This window comes from Natrix helvetica (assembly GCF_964273705.1).
Source record: "Natrix helvetica genome assembly, chromosome: 1".
Classification (NCBI taxonomy): domain Eukaryota; kingdom Metazoa; phylum Chordata; class Lepidosauria; order Squamata; family Natricidae; genus Natrix; species Natrix helvetica.
In genome coordinates this window covers 20,408,968-20,424,916 of record NC_138548.1, presented here as the reverse complement: position 1 = coordinate 20,424,916, position 15,949 = coordinate 20,408,968, and the positions used below count along the sequence as shown (strand labels likewise).

At 42.7% G+C, this 15,949-nt stretch overlaps 1 protein-coding gene across 8 annotated transcripts in view; it reads right to left on the bottom strand.

The window, feature by feature from the left end:
- The window catches only part of MYO9B (myosin IXB), a 93,253-nt gene that overhangs the window by 13,696 nt on the left and 63,608 nt on the right, over window positions 1-15,949 (bottom strand). For 5 of the 8 annotated variants that reach the window (XM_081943000.1, XM_081942998.1, XM_081943001.1 and 2 more), the window contains 11 exons: window positions 15,585-15,715; window positions 15,058-15,218; window positions 14,433-14,623; window positions 13,061-13,159; window positions 11,184-11,360; window positions 9,737-9,778; window positions 8,703-8,820; window positions 7,708-7,781; window positions 6,096-6,288; window positions 4,884-5,012; window positions 4,001-4,106 (listed from right to left, as the gene is read on the bottom strand). In XM_081943000.1, coding sequence (XP_081799126.1) covers window positions 4,001-4,106; window positions 4,884-5,012; window positions 6,096-6,288; window positions 7,708-7,781; window positions 8,703-8,820; window positions 9,737-9,778; window positions 11,184-11,360; window positions 13,061-13,159; window positions 14,433-14,623; window positions 15,058-15,218; window positions 15,585-15,715 — 1,421 coding nt within the window. The remainder of the gene's footprint in view (window positions 1-4,000; window positions 4,107-4,883; window positions 5,013-6,095; window positions 6,289-7,707; window positions 7,782-8,702; window positions 8,821-9,736; window positions 9,779-11,183; window positions 11,361-13,060; window positions 13,160-14,432; window positions 14,624-15,057; window positions 15,219-15,584; window positions 15,716-15,949) is intronic. The other 3 variants (XM_081943005.1, XM_081942999.1, XM_081943002.1) reach the window with 1 other exon arrangement.

Below are 15,949 nucleotides of genomic sequence, written 5' to 3'. Positions count from 1 at the left end.
CTCTTCCAACGCTGCTCCAGCACAACAACTTAGTCCAGATGCCCGGGATTTGTAGCGGTCATTCAGTTATGGCCGCTGCGCCCGCTGCCGGTTTGAAGGGTTTTTCTCCGACCTCCCAAGGAACTGCTGGTTCCTCTAGGTCCCTGATGGCGAACAGGTGGCACGCATGCCACAGGTGGCATGCGGAGCCATTTCTGAGGGCACGCGAGGCACGTGCGCGCTGGCCAGCTGATTTTCGACCTTGATTTTCAGCTGTTTTTCACCCCCAAAAAACCACCAAACGTGCAAACTGGAAGTTTGGGAATGGACTTCCTGTTTGCATATTGGACTGGTTTCTCCCTCCGGAGGCTTCAGGGAAATCTCCTGAAGTCTCCGGAGAGAGAAATCAGCTCAAAGAGCAACCCGGAAGTCCGTTCCCAAACTTGCGGATTGCGTGTTGGACCACTTTTTGCCTTTCGCAGGCTCTTGGAAAGCTTTGGGAGCCTGGGGAGGGTGAAAAACAGACCTACCAGGCCCACTGAATGTCGGAAAACAGGCATGGGGGGGGGGCAGGGGAGGTCATTTTTGCCCTCCCCAGGCTCCTAGAAAGCCATGCGTGCATGTGCAGCGCAGTGGGAGGGGTGTCACACTTGCATGCACAGGGGCCCTGGCATGGGGAGCATTAAATTAAGAGGGGTGGGCATGCGTACATGTGTGCTTTTGGCACCCGAGGCAAAAAATGGTTCGCCATGACTGCTCTAGGTCGTTTGATATGTCCCTTCTTCCCTGTCCCTCCAGGATGGTTCCGGTCCGAAGAGCTCCAGACAGCGGTTTGTCCGGCTGGATTTCCACGAGGCTCGGCACAGCCCGCATTTTTCCAGCCGGTCTCGCTGCAACTCTTCTGGCTTCTCTGTATAATAGTTCCTTTTCCATGCAATCTATTTGTAACTTCTTTCACTATACCACCTACCACCACTGAATAAGATATATAAAATCTATGTATTGTGAAGCCCCAAGACGAAATTCCAAAAAATCCATTCGTTTATTAGGACTAACATCTTGGCACGGACTTCTGTGTAGCTGAAACTAAATCACACTTAATGGTGTGTGACCTTTACCCCTGTGCCCCCTCCCCTCTGGCTGAGGTCATCAATCACATTTTCCAACATGACGTTATGGCAGGGTTCTGGGCATGCGCATTCACATCCCAGTACAGAAATATGAGACTTTTACTCTGGCCAAAAGTATGCATGGCATTTCCCTCCCCTTCTCAAGGTGATAGTAGTCATGGAAACACCTTAGGCGTTGACATATATCATCTGTATATCCAGTCAGATTGTTACTGAACCAAATCCAGGATGTTCTGCTTCCAAATGATATCGCTATCAAGGGATACTGAAGATTAGACCTGGATCTTCTGAATGAAGAACAGGTACCTTCCTGTATATTCCATCTAGTAAGCCTTTTTACAAGAAATACATTATGGTCCCTTCCAAAGGTGATGCGTATGACTTTGGTTTGTTTGAGAACATGGTTTTATATCCTGCCCAATTCTGGAAGACTCAAAGGAAGATGATACTACTAATCTATGAAGATAACAACACAGAAGCAGACAAGTAACAATCTAAAAGACTTCTTGCATACCATTAAACACAAAATGCTCATCAAGCAGATTGGAGGAATTCCACCTCTTAGGAGGCAAGATATTAAACAATAGGGGAGGATTTTATTAGCCTCCCACTTCCTTGATTTTACAGGAGTAGGAACACTCAACAATCCCTTCTTGTAAATAGGCAAAGAAACTGTCTCCCTAGATTGGGAGGCAAAACATGTATGGCTTTAAAGGGGACAATATTCAACCATATTGAATTGGACCCAGAAGCAAATACTTAAGCCAGGGGTGTCCAAACATGGGAACTTTTAAGACTTGTGGACTTCAACTCCCAGAATTCCCCAGCCAGCCATATATCACTGGTGTTCCGTGGACAAATTGCTCTCATTGGTTAGCAGATGAGCCATTGCACTTTGGATCAAAGGAAGACTTCCATGGCGCTCCCATATAGACATACATGCTATAATTGTTTAATTATCAGATGACTAGGACATGAGTCAGTGTAGTCATGGTATTTTCATCTAGGTGTCTTGCAACTTCATTGGACATTGGGCAGCAAATAAATAAATACATACATAAATAATAAACTGACTTGCCAGTTGGAATAAACTACCCTCACTACCACCACAGTTTCCCCCTCAGCAGAAGCCATAATTCCAGAATGACCAGCAAATTTCAGATTTGCTTCTTAAAGGAGAAGGCAAACCCATCAAGATGTAAACCAGAATTGGGACAGAGCCGGTTCTATAGCTAGCAAACAGCAACTCCATGTTGCAAGGATTTGTGCTTGTTTTGACCCATGGAGGTCCTCAAAGCCTGTAGGTCCCAAGTCAGGATTTTTATAGCATTTTTGGCTTGGCCTTGGGTGACAATGTATCATTTAGCATTATCAACATACTATTGACACCTCATTCCAAACTAATGGATTGATTATAGAGAAGATGAGAAGAGGCCGCCTCCGTTGCTATGGACATATCCTGAGAGCAGCACCTTCTACTGTTGCCAAGATTGCCTATCAACTGAAAGTCAATGGCCGGTGACCTCGCCGCTACCCAAAACAGAGATGGCAAGGCACCATCAACAAAGATATGCAAGCTGTGGGCCTGCACCCTTGAGCCGACCATGGAAAAGTGGCATTCAATGATCTGAAAAGCCGACCCTACACTTGTGGGAATGCACTGGGAAGAAGAAGAGGATTCCAAAGTGATGGATGATCTTACCCAGTGGTTTCATGTACGGTACATGTTGAATAAAATGAATCTTATAGTGGCTCTCACCAGAGTAATTGCAAATTTTTACTCTTCCTCCATATGCGTTTACTGAAGCCCTCCACCAAGGAAGGAATGGCACCACTGTAGAACAGTATCTCCAATCCCCAACCTTCCTAGACATTTCAGATGTATAACATGATCGCTGTTGCCTTCTAATAAAATAAATAATTGGTGCATCTTCCTTCTGAAAGGCTTTTTGGGGAGGTTTGAAAGGGTGTTTTTTTGCATGTAGGATGAAAAGTCTCTTCCTAGAACTCTCTGGTGCTTCCTGGAAAGTTTGTTTTCCTGCCAAAATCCACTAATCTTTTCTTGAGAAGTTTGTGTGTTTTGGGAAGCAAATTTTCTAGAACAGGAAGTGGTTCATACATTGACCTTAGTCCTGAAACTGCAGTCATAACTGCACGAACCAACGCCAGTTCCAGAAACTTATTTTCACAAAGCAGATGAACCATCTCTAAAACTGTTGGCTTAGCACATTGGGGAGAAAAATGGGCATTCCAGAAAATGCTACTTCAATGTTCCTAGAACAAAGCCTACAGTTTTACTTGTCTGGATTTTCCCATCACTCGCCTCCATAAATGGAAACAACAGGGATTGAAAACAGAATAACAGACTTGAAAGGGACCTTGGAGGTCTTCTAGTCCAACCCCTGCTCAAGCAGGAAACCCTGTACCATTTCAGACAAATGGTTGTCCATTTGTCAAGATGGAATGCTGTTTCCCCAATTGTTAGCCCTTCTTATTTCCCACACTGCAAAATTAAGAAACAAGGGAAATGGTTTGTTTCTACGAAGCCTTGGGAAAGGGGATGGTGAGTTTAACTGATTTACTTTTATTTAGTTTAGATTTTTTTATCCCGTCTTTATCATTTCTATAAATAACTCAGTGATTATTTTAAAAAGGCCTCTTGGTTTCCAACGGACCTTGCTCTGTTTATACTTTATTGACCTTGGAATCCTGACTTCCTACAACATAAATTTCAAACAAACTGTAGGGTCATTTTTTAAACGATTAAAGTACTTGGCCAAATGTTCTCTGGCTCTTGTAAATTTTAAATCCACATCATCTCACAGGATCACGGCTATAATCCCTTCCCCGACCACAAGGGGGAAGTTAAACTACAGGATGGTTGTCCTTACTTGACAAGGTGGAAAATTAGCCGTTCCAGGGTGTCGTGATTGGCCTGTGGGAGCTGCTCAAGGACACTGTAAATGGCACAGAGCTGCTCTTGCTTCTCTGGGAGCTCTGTAAGGAAGGAGAACATAAGGAGGATCCAGTTAGAGATAGGGGGCCCTTGACGTACAACCACAATCGAGGCCAAAATTTATGTTGCTAAGTGAGATGGTTGTTAGGTGAGTTCTGTCCCCATTTTACGACCTTTCTTGCCACGGTTGTTAAGTGAATCACTGCAGGTGTTAAGTGAGTAAGACAACTGTTAAGTGAATCTGGCTTCCCCATTGACTTTGCTTGTTAGAAGGTTGCAAAAATGTGATCACATGACCCCGGGACATGGCAACTGTCATAAATATGAGACAGTTGCCAAGCAGGAGATGGTGGTGCGCTGGTGGTGGGTGGCAGCCTTGGTCGTGCAGTGGTTAGAATGCAGGACTGCAGGCTAAATCACTGCTCACTCCAGGACTTCGATTCAGACTGGCTCTGGGTTGACTCAGCCTTCCATCCTTCCGAGGTTGGTAAATGAGGGACCCAGATTGTTGGGGACTCTGTCAACCGCTTAGAGAGGGCTGTAAAGCACTGGGACGCGGCATATAAGTCTTATTGTTATTATGATCCACATTTTGACCATGTGATAATGGGGTTGCGGCAACTGTCGTAAGTGTGACAAACGGTCATAACCTTTTTTCAATGACATTGTAACTTTGGTCACTGAATGAATTGTTGTAAGTTGAGGACTACCTGCAAATATCTGGTGTCTATCTAGTCCAGGATCCCTATTTCTTACAATGGGAGTCAGTCTCACACCACTTGAATCCCCTCTTTTCTCTCAGATGCTTCTCTACTTACCCACCGCCCGAAGGAAGTCATTGTACTGAGCAAAAGTCATGAGAGGATCCGGTAACTCTCTCAGCCATTGCTTGAAGATCCCCGTGATGGTATGGATGGGGTAGTTCTCTAGCCGCACTGAGTTTGGGTCTGAGAAGGAGAGAAGAAACAAGGAGGGAAAGATTGACTATGCAAGATGCACAGGAATGACAGCTGGGAATATAGTAACTTTGGGATTTGGCATCAAAGATTTGAAGATTTTTTTCCGTAGTGCAGGAACTGGCAATGTGTGGACTTTCGTCTACTGTTTTCAAATTCTACTCAAGCTAGCCAGCCCCCCCTCCCCTCACCCCCCTCCCCGGTGGTGTGCCAGCATGAACCGAACGGACTAGCACTGTTCTGTGGAATTCTTCCAGAATGCGCCACAGGGGGTGGGCTAGCTTGAATTGAATTTGCAACCAACTACTTTGTACTCACACTATAGACTCCTGGCCATATGCTAAATAAATAGGCCCAGCATTGTAGCTATTGACACGAAATACATATTATGGTCAGTGATGGGATTCAGCTGGTTCGCACTGGTTCGGGCGAACAGATTGCTAAATTACCACATACCCTACCCACTATCAAAGTGGATCCTAGGCACACTATGCTAGGCTGCAATGGAGAAACGGGCAGTGGAGCGGCTGGCACGAGGGAAGGAGAAGGCTGCTTTCCTTCTTTCTTCTTCTCCTCCTCCTCTCCTCGTGTTGGCTGCTCCGCTGCCCGTTTCTCTATTGCAGTGCCCAGGATCCACTTTGACAGGACGGGGGAGGGGGGATTTAACAACCGGTTCGCCCAGGGTCAGGTTGGCCATTGCGGAAGGCTCATCCCGCATGTGCGGCAGAGCTGGGGGATGGGCCACGCCAACCTGACCTTGGATGAACCGGTTGTTAAATTATTTCAATCCCACCACTGATTACAGTCTAAAAACTTCTGAAGGGTCACAAGTTTTCCACTCCTGCTCTGGTCCTTTCAGGCCTGCTAAGAACTTTGATTTTTCTACAGCTTTGTTTTTTTTCCTGATTTAGCTTCTTTAAAATGGTGGCAATGCTTTGCTGTGGTTTGTGCCCTTTACCTTCTCTTTCCTCCTCCTCCTCCTCCTCCTCCTCCTCCTCCTCCTCCTCGAAGGAAGACAGCCCACAGCCAATAATGCTACCAAACATCCTAGGGAAGAAGCACTTCCAGCCTTACCTGCTTGCAGGGACTGTTTCAACTCCCTCATGCGGTTTGCTGATCCCGACTTCCGATAGATGCCTTCAGTGTAGAGTCCATGCATCTCGACATATTCCAACAGCTTCTCCATGACAATCGGGACAGAGTTCTTCTCACTAGTCAGAACACTAACACTGACCCCAAAGTGACGGGGCTCTGGGTCTTGGTCACCCTATGACCAGAAATGGAAGACGAGATTAACGATTTTGTGACATACACTGTCATACAAAGGACTAATGAAGAGTTTACAATTAAAGCTCCGGCTCTCTTTTGAATAATAGATACCCAGATAAACCTGGATTATATAATTTCTGATAGTAATATAAGGAGCCTTGGTGGCACAGTGGTTAGAATGCAGTATTGCAGGCTAACTCTGCTCACAGCCTGGAGTTTGATCCTGGCAGGACTCAAGGTTGACCCAGCCTTCCACCCTTCCGAGGTTGGTAAAATGAGAACCCAGATTGCTGGGGGCAATAAGCTGACTCTGTAAACCGCTCAGAGTACTGTAAAGCATTATGAAGTGGTATATAAGTCTAAGTGCTATTGCTGAGCTATTTCAGGTTAACATGGTCAAATATTCATTTCACACTGAAAACAAGCTAAAAGGTGTTTTTTTTTAAAAATTCGGGTTTAAGTTTCTGTATGTGGATGCTCCTTCCTGAATGAAGACTATTTATTAATATTGGGGGGTGGGGGGAAATTCTGCTAACTGAAGCAGGCCAGATTGAACTGCTTTGCTAAAACCATGCTAATCCATTTTGCTAATATACAGAACAATGGGGTACATGATAAGAAAATAGCCACTGGTTGCATGGCTTTGAAAAGTAATGGTGGAGAAATAAAATAGTGTTGGCTACTAATAGTATGAAATCATGATTTATAACAGTGCATCATGTGTGAACATGGGCTTCTAGGGAAAAAGGGATCCTGGACTCAGGCTTTTAGACTCCAGCACAGCTCTTCTCATTCCGTGTCACATGATTTAATGGTGCGCGTGTGAAGCTAATAAGGGATTATTTAGGGTGAGGGATCATCAGTAGGCTACTGATACTCAGTTTCATAATTCCAGTTGTCTGAATGATGCTGTGGAGATTCTGTCTTGTGCTTGGAGACTTTGAGGGGTCTGAATGAGACACAATAGGCTCCAGGTCCATCTGAGCCGCACTACCTGTATGGACCTGCATTTGATCTATTTTTATTGTAAGCCACCTAAAGTCATGCCGTGTGGGTGAGCTTGGCCGCTATATAAATCCATATCAAATCAAAATGCTTCAGTAAGTAGTGAAAACTAAGAAATGAACATCCATATTTAAGAAGTAGTCTAATTTTGACAGGAAAAGTGGGACTACTTTCTTCAGCCGCTTACTCAGAGGCTCCCCGGAGACCCTTGGTTGGTTGCTTTGGGAAGCAGGATGTCAGTCCAGATGACGGCTTGGTCTGATTTCAGCCCTTACTGAAATCTAGTGGCAGAACCTAAATTCTGTTGGGGTTGAATCCTACCCTTCATGAGTGGTAACCGAAGCCAGTCTCTGCTTTCCCACAGCAGAGACTGGCAATTTGGAAAGCTGGCCAGAGAAGGGCTATGACTTACTTTTTTTGCTTGTGAGGATGTGCATCCACTTTGGATTTTGGACAGGCACTTCTTATGGCAGGTCAGCTTACAGACTAGAAGAGGAAAGGAAAAAATAAAGGCGGCTTGTTAAAGAGAGCCACTTTTGGTCTAGTAGTTAAGGCACTGGAAAACAAGAGACTATGAGTTCTAGTCCTGCTTTGGGCATGAAAGTCAGTTAGTGACTTTGAGCCAATCACCCAGAGACTGAGAGTTCTATTCCCACTTTGGGCATGAAAGTTGGCTGGATGACTTTGGGCCAGTCACCTTTCTTCGCTCAGCTCCCAGGATTGTTGTAGTATGGAAAATGGGAGGAGGAAGGAGTATTAGCTACGTTCACTCCTTTTGAGTTATTTATAAAAATAATAAAGATAGGATAAAAAAACCTAAACTAAACAAACTAAACAATTAAACTAAACTAAACTAAACTAAACTATAAAATAAAATAAAGATTTTGTTCCCAAATAAAAATTCTTCTTTGTGGAAACAAAGTTTTAATTGAGTGGTGTTTGCAACATGGAAGAAAAATGCTAACTTCTCTTGAGAAATAAAGGACAAGCAAAAAAAAATACCATGGAGAAAAAAAGATAAGGAACTTTTAAATGAAAGAGGAGTAAACCCAGAGAAAGCAAAACTGACTTATACAACCACACCATCCCTGTGGTGTAGATCATTTTTCTGTAGTTTGAGCCTTCCAGGTACATTGGGAATTTTAGGAGTCGTGATGCCAACACATCAGGAGGGCCCCACAGTGGGGAAATCTGAGGAATAGGAATGCTTCCATTTTTGGAAGGAGGTGAACAAGAGCTCTACTTGTTTATCTACTAATAGGAAAGACAATTTCCTATTATTAGCAATGACAGTTTTATCTCCCACCTCCCAGCCCATAATACTATGTCACTGTAAATGAAAAGGCTCATTACAATCAGAAATACCCTGAGCTGCTTAAAAGCAAGAGTATCATCCTATTAACTCACACTTACTGCTACAAAGGCAAGCCTTCTCCATAGGCCAGATGTAGGAGCAGCACTGCTCGCAAGACTGCAAGATGTTCACTTGGTAATTCACAAATACATGGCCATTGAGTTCCACAATCTGTAAACAGTCACACAAATATCTGAATATACCTCACTTATGCGTTAAACTTGTATTTTTAGGTATGTGTTTTCTTGAAAAGGGAATCAAAGGGCTATAAAGAAAAAAACTGATCTTGTAAACATGCTACTTATTATTAAGTCAATATTCTCTATCCCAATTGATTAAAAACATATTCCAGTCTATTAGGCATTCTAGAATGGTGACTTTTTTTTCTGGGCAGAGGTGTGCTTTGTCTTAGTTTAGAGCAGTGTTTCTCAAACTTGGCGACTTTAAGTCCTGTGGACTTCAACTCCCAGAATCCCCCAGCCAGCATAGCTGGCTGGGGAATTCTGGGAGTTGAAGTCCACAGGACTTAAAGTCGCCAAGTTTGAGAAACACTGGTTTAGAGCATACTAGGACTTCCTATCCATTTAATTTGGTGTAAATATTATAAAACGAAGTTGCTTGCGAACACATTTCCCCATAATTCTTGCATTTTTTCTGGTTGCTCCTCCGCATATACACAAATGCACTTTTTTTGAATTTACAATGTTATTTCCTCCTATTATGTCAGACTTGCTTTCCCCCAAATGTAGCTCATGCCACACCAAGAGATACCACAACATAAAAACTGAAAACACCATAATAATTTCCATCTTCTCATTCTCCTCTTCCCCACCCGTAAGGCTTTTTTCCCCCCTTTTCTTTTAAAGCAGGAGCCTCCAAACTTGGCAACTTTAAAACTAGTGGACTTCAACTCCCATAATTCCATTCCATTGCTGGCTAGGGAACTCTGGGAGTTGAAGTCCACAAGTCTTAAATTTGCCAAGTTTGGAGACCCCTGGGATAAGGGACAGTTCTTACAACTGGCAGCCCCCAAACCCACTCCTAATTCAAGGGCTAATATAATGCTGAAAATCACAAAAGGACTCACCACATGTTCCTGTTTCCGCTTTTTTTTTTTAGCCTTGCTTTGCTGTTGGAAGAGTAAGAAGAAAAAAGGATTCTTTTTCACATCCTTTCTGTTCCAGCTGAGCTAGATCTCTAATGAGCTAGATCTCTTCATTAGAGCTGATCTCTGACGAAGAAAGGTCAATTCTTGGCATTCAGCAGTAAAAAAATATTGCTTGGAGTCTGGGAAGCAATATTCCCACTTCAATGGCAAACTGCAGCATTGGCCCCTTATAAATTTGGTAACCAAATGAGTGATTCAGAGGGAACATGCTGAGCCGTTAGATAGCAGACAGAATATCAAGGGAGTGTATGATGAACATAAGTCGTTACTAGTGTTTTCCAAGCTTGGCAATTTCCAGGTGTGTAGACTTCGTCTCAGTTTCATTTGGAGGGTCCTACATGGGGGGCCTTTTCTGCTGTGGCCTCCATTTTACAGAAGATCTTTTCCTTGAAATAAGGCTGGTCTCACCCCTTTTAGCTTTCCAAAGCAATGGTGGGATTCCATTTTTTTTACTACCAGTAAAGCTGATGTGGTGGGCGTGGCAAGGGAAGGATACTGCAAAATCCCCATTCCCTCCCGATCAGCTGGGACTCGGGAGGCAGAGAATAGATGGGGCCAGGGCTAGTCAGAGGTGGCATTTACTGGTTCTCTGAACTACTCAAAATTTCCACTACTGGTTCTCCTGAACTGGTCAGAACCTGCTGAATGCCACCAAAGGTCCCTCAAGACCTGGTTGTGTCAGTAGGCCTAAGGACCTCAGGAGACTGGCGAAATATTGAGAGGGTTCCTGGTTAATTAACACCTCTTCATCAAATCTCTTTTCTGTCCTGTTTTTAGCTTTGTGCCCTTTTTATTCTTTTAAAGTTTTTCATATTCATCTTTATGTTAATTAGTATATTTTGCTTTTAAATTCATTCCATGCCACCCAGAGTCACTCGATTGTGAGATGGGAGGCTAAATAAATCTGACAAATAAGTAAACAAACCAAAAACAGCTTGCCTCCAGAAGTTGTGAATGCCCCAACACTGGAAGTCTTTAAGAAGATGTTGGATAGCCATTTGTCTGAAACGGTATAGGGTTTCCTGCCTAGGCAGGGGGTTGGACTAGAAGACCTCCAAGGTCCCTTCCAACTCTACTATTGTATTGTATTGTACAACAAGCTCCCACAACTCTCACGCTGGGTTTGGAATTCTGGGATTTGGAGTCCATAGACATCTGGATATTGTCAAGGTTGGAAAATAATACTTTGGATGATAGTTAATTGAAGTGATTTCTTTGTGTAGAGATAATAATGAAGAAATAATGATACATGCAATCCCCTTTTTAGGTGAGTCAAGAAGAAAACCACTCATGTCAAAACTTTCCATGAAAAAAAAAACCCCAATTTTAAGGATTCAAATAGGTTCCAAGGACATAAATGTGAGACCTTGTTTTGTTCTGGCTCTTCTTTTTTGGCATAGCTGCGGGCAAACTCGTCCAGAAGAGACTGGAAAAGATTCAAGACCAGTTTCACATCCTTCTCTTCTTTCTGTTTTGCCATGTTGACCACGAGGAGTTGGTAGTTTTCCATCAGGTCTCTGTAGCCCACATGGATCTGTTCATTCTGTGGAAAGGTGGTAGAAATAAGTAGGGATGTTGAGCTGGGACGCATCAGCGTTGGGGAGAACAGGATGTTTCCTCATCGATGTTCCACAGGGCTCAACCATAAGCACAGCATGTGGGTACCACATTCAGGCCTTTTCCCAAAGTTATGGAATTTTCAGCATCATAACTGTTGAAACTTAGCCAAACTTCTTCAATACTCTTAGGTTAGGCAGTTAATTCAGGAAAGGAAAATACTTTTTTTACATCGTGGCGACCAGAACTGAATGCAGTATTCCAAGGCCACACTTGGAATACTGCATTCAGTTCTGGTCGCCACGATGTAAAAAAAGATGTGGAGACTCTAGAAAGAGTGCAGAGAAGAGCAACAAAGATGATTAGGGGACTGGAGACTAAAACATATGAAGAACGGTTGCAGGAACTGGGTATGTATAGTTCAATGAAAAGAAGGACTAGGGGAGAGACATGATAGCAGTGTTCCAATATCTCAGGGGTTGCCACAAAGAAGAGGGAGTCAAACTATTTTCCAAGGCACCTGAGGGTAGAACAAGAAGCAATGGGTGGAAACTAATCAAGGAGAGAAGCAACTTAGAACTGAGGAGAAATTTCCTGACAGTGAGAACAATTAATCAGTGGAACAGCTTGCCTCCAGAAGTTGTGAATGCCCCAACACTGGAAATCTTTAAGAAGATGTTGGATAGCCATTTGTCTGAAACAGTATAGGGTTTCCTGCCTAGGCAAGGGGTTGGACTAGAAGACCTCCAAGGTCCCTTCCAACTCTACTATTTATTATTGTATTGTATTGATGTATAACTATGAAAATTTGGAGGACATATTTTAAGAGGTTAAACAGGTTTAAAGGAGGGATCAAATAAATTCATTAAAGAGCAGGAGGAGGTTTATAACAGTAAGTCTGGGATATTAAACAAAACCTCCCTGTTCAGAGGCAATCTACCTCTGATATGTCAGCCTTATGGGAGCAGTAGCAAAAGCTTGCAACCTTCATTCTTTATGTCTGAAATTTTATTTACCTAGTGCAGGGGTGTCAAACTCGATTTCATTCTACATCTGATCCAACAGGGCTATGTTAATAAATTTTGTGTTCTAAAATGTTGGGGAGCTATTAAAGAAGTTAGTGTTTTGTTAAGCAATTTAGCAACTCAGAAAGCCAGTGTGATATAAAGAAAAGATGTACTAGGAGGAAGGTATTGTGCAAGGATGGGGAGATCAGCATTCATATATAAGTACTGTCAATGAAGCTCTCTGGACTACTTCCTATTTTTCAGCTCAATCTAATTCATAGTTCTTTCATGGGAAAATTGGAGGAAAATATGGTACATACATTTACTTGAAGCTTTTGGAGGAAAAGTGGAATATAATTACAATGAATAACATTGTTACAGTTATAACTGAAAAAAAATGGAATTACAGTGCAGATTTAATATAATGCTTATTTCCTTTTTACTAACAAAAAAGTATACAAACAGAAGGCCTAGCTTATTGAACACATTATCATTGCTAACACAGATTCCAGTCAATATTTAAAAAGTCCTCCATGTGCAAATGAAGTTGTTTTACTGATTCCCCAGCTGTCGGTGACTTCTACAAATATTTCATAGACAAATTTTGTTTTAACGCTGTTCTCTTCCATTTAAGCCAGTGGTGCTTTATTTTGACATCCCCTCCTCACAAGCTACTTACAGGAGCAGAATACATGGTTTTGATGTTCCCACGGAACTTTTCAGTGGCTTCAAAAAACAAGCATTCGATGGCTGACTTCTGAGAGTGAAGATCATTTATCTGAAGAAAAAAAGATAACAATACATGAAAGGGAGAAGAAAGTGCTATAATCTTCCCTTTAAAAAAGCTCACGCTATGCTCTTTAGACCTTTTCCCCTCTTCAATTCTGCATTGATGATCCTAATATTAGGATAAATTATATGAAGATATATAACAGCAGACCCTAATCTTTTTGGCTCTACAGGGGACCAGGATGGTTTCATGCACTACCTAGATTCTGCACATGCGCAGATGAAGTTTTGCTCACTTGTGCAGCCCAGTTCCTAGTGGGCCATGGACCAGTACCGGTCTGGATTCCAGGAGTTGGGGATCCCTGATGTATAAGATGCCAATTTGTGCATGTTCATATTTTGGAACAGGAAAAAAAAGGACTGGGAAACGAACAATGTAATGTTTTACATGGGATCCAGGGGTGGGTTGCTCCCGGTTCAGCCTGGATCGGGTGAACCAGAAGTGGCGGCGGGAGGCTCTGCCCACTTGCCCGGATGCTTCTGCGCATGCGCATCCATGAGCGAACCGGTAGTAAACAAAATTGAAACCCACCACTGATGGGATCGGCTTGGACATGGCTGGAAAGCCAATCTGATACAAACAGGGCAGCCAGAGTTGTGAACGCCATGCAGGTTCAAATAACATTGAACCTTAAATTGCTACACTGCCTGCTGGTTGGCTTCTGGGACCAATTCAAAATGCTGGTTATTAAAACCTGTTCAGCAATAGCAGAGGCATAAATCAGGCCATACTTTGAACTGAACATGTCCCTCTAGCCTAGTCATCAAATGAGGGCTAGCTGTGGATCCCCTCCTCTTTAAGAGACACATGGTGCTTGGATCCAGCCCCATTCTATTGAATATTCTCCCTTAAGATGAAGGGAAGTTCCCTGGCTAGTCTTAGTTCATAAACTAGCTAGAGTAGTATTATTTCAGTGAATATCTGGCTCTTAAGTAGTTTAAACTATTGGGCCCTTATGTGGTTTTTAATTGCTTAATGGACTTTTAAATACTTGTATGCTGTTGTTTATTTTTTTCTTTATTTAATTATGATTTTGATTCTATCCAGAGTCTATCCAGAGTTTTTTCTTTATTTAATTATGATTTTATTAATTCTATCCAGAGTCCTGGGTAACTTTTAATGTTTGGGGAATCCCTGGGTTAGACTATGTACTCCTGAGTTAGAATATAATTTACCAGGAAAGTCAATTACACACTCCATGTATTATCATTGCTTAAATGGGTGCTTTATTTCGTTTTCATACCCAACTACCGTCCCTCACCTTGTTCAGAAGGAATTCATCCAAATATTTCAGCTCACTAGAATTTGCAATTTCCCTTAGAAATGGTGCCTTCCATTTCTCTGGCGCCCTTTTGGCTTTGCTGATCTTAATGGTACGGTTCCTCTTAGCTTTGCTGAATTCTTTTGTCTGGCGTTCCTCCAACGGTGGGTGATTAGGAGGCCCAGAGAGAGCTGGAAATGTGAAAAAACAATGCAAGATTAAGAGCTTTTCTTCCCTCCCCCCCCAACCAATAGGCTCAGCTGGTTTAAGATAAATAGCTTGTGATTCTCATCTGCATTAGAGATAGGAAGCCCTTTAAATTTGGGGGTATCCTAAATAGGGTAACATAATCCATTTTTTTCCTCCTACTCCTCATTCCTCCCATCTCTCTACATCAAAATCCTGCTCCACTGAAGTGACAGAGGCTTAGAAAAATGTTCAATTTGTACATTGGAGAACTTTGGAGGAAGGTGTTTGTGTATGAGACCTGGAGGTTTCGTCTTCCCACTTTGATCCATGTAAATAGTTCTTCCAAGGCATCAGAGAACAAGGTGCTCTTCTAGCAATGGCCCAGTGACCTTTGGCATCAAAGAAGACAGCCTATACAGCAGGTGCCAAAATTTACCTTCCGTTGCCTTCTGCGTCACTGTCGGCTCCATTGGCAACATGCAGGAGAAGAGTGGAATAGTCTCACTAGTATCCTCATATACTTCAGAATACTCTTTGACATTCTTCTTGTCTGTTCTTTTTGCCAAGAGTCTCCGCAATGGACTCTTGAAAGTAGATCTGACAACAATAGAAAACAGCTGAAGATGTAGCTAAAGATAAATAAGAGCAGGCTGGGATTTGAGTTAAGAAAAAAATGCTCCTTCTATGAGGCTGCTTGATTGGCTATCTGAAAACAAACTTTGCTCTAAAGTAGCCCAAGGAACAATGCAAGATGAAATTGTGTATGTGCAGCCAAGAAGAAGGCAGGTATGCCCACAAAAATGAGTGAACCACATTTTTGTGTAAAGGATCTACTGGAATAGTGATTGGCTGAATTCTTTATGCCCTTCCCCGCTTCCCAAAACCTTATCTGATTGATTGAACTAGAATTTTTTTGTCACTATCACTGCCTGACACCCATAAGGGTCCACAGGGCATGCATACTTGGCATCCATCTGTTGGCTGGGTCCTGAAGTGAGACCCACTGCACTTAAGGTAGTCGGTAGCTCCTCGGATTTCTTCGGTGCGATCTTCTTCTGGGTGTTTCCATCACCTTCTACTGTGTCTAAAGATGGCTGCAAACATGAAGGAAAATATGAAAACTTGCCTTAGACCATGTTATTTTATTACATTAATTAAAACAAATGTGACTATTTCTGCAATGTAAGGTTGCACAGCTAAAAGCACGAGAACATTCTAGATTGTTTTTATGCCAAATTAGCCCATTAATCTACCAAGTATTTTATTTGGCAATGGTTTTCCAGCTATGCGTGCAAAAAGAGGCTTTTTAAAGTGCCATAAGCTGCAGT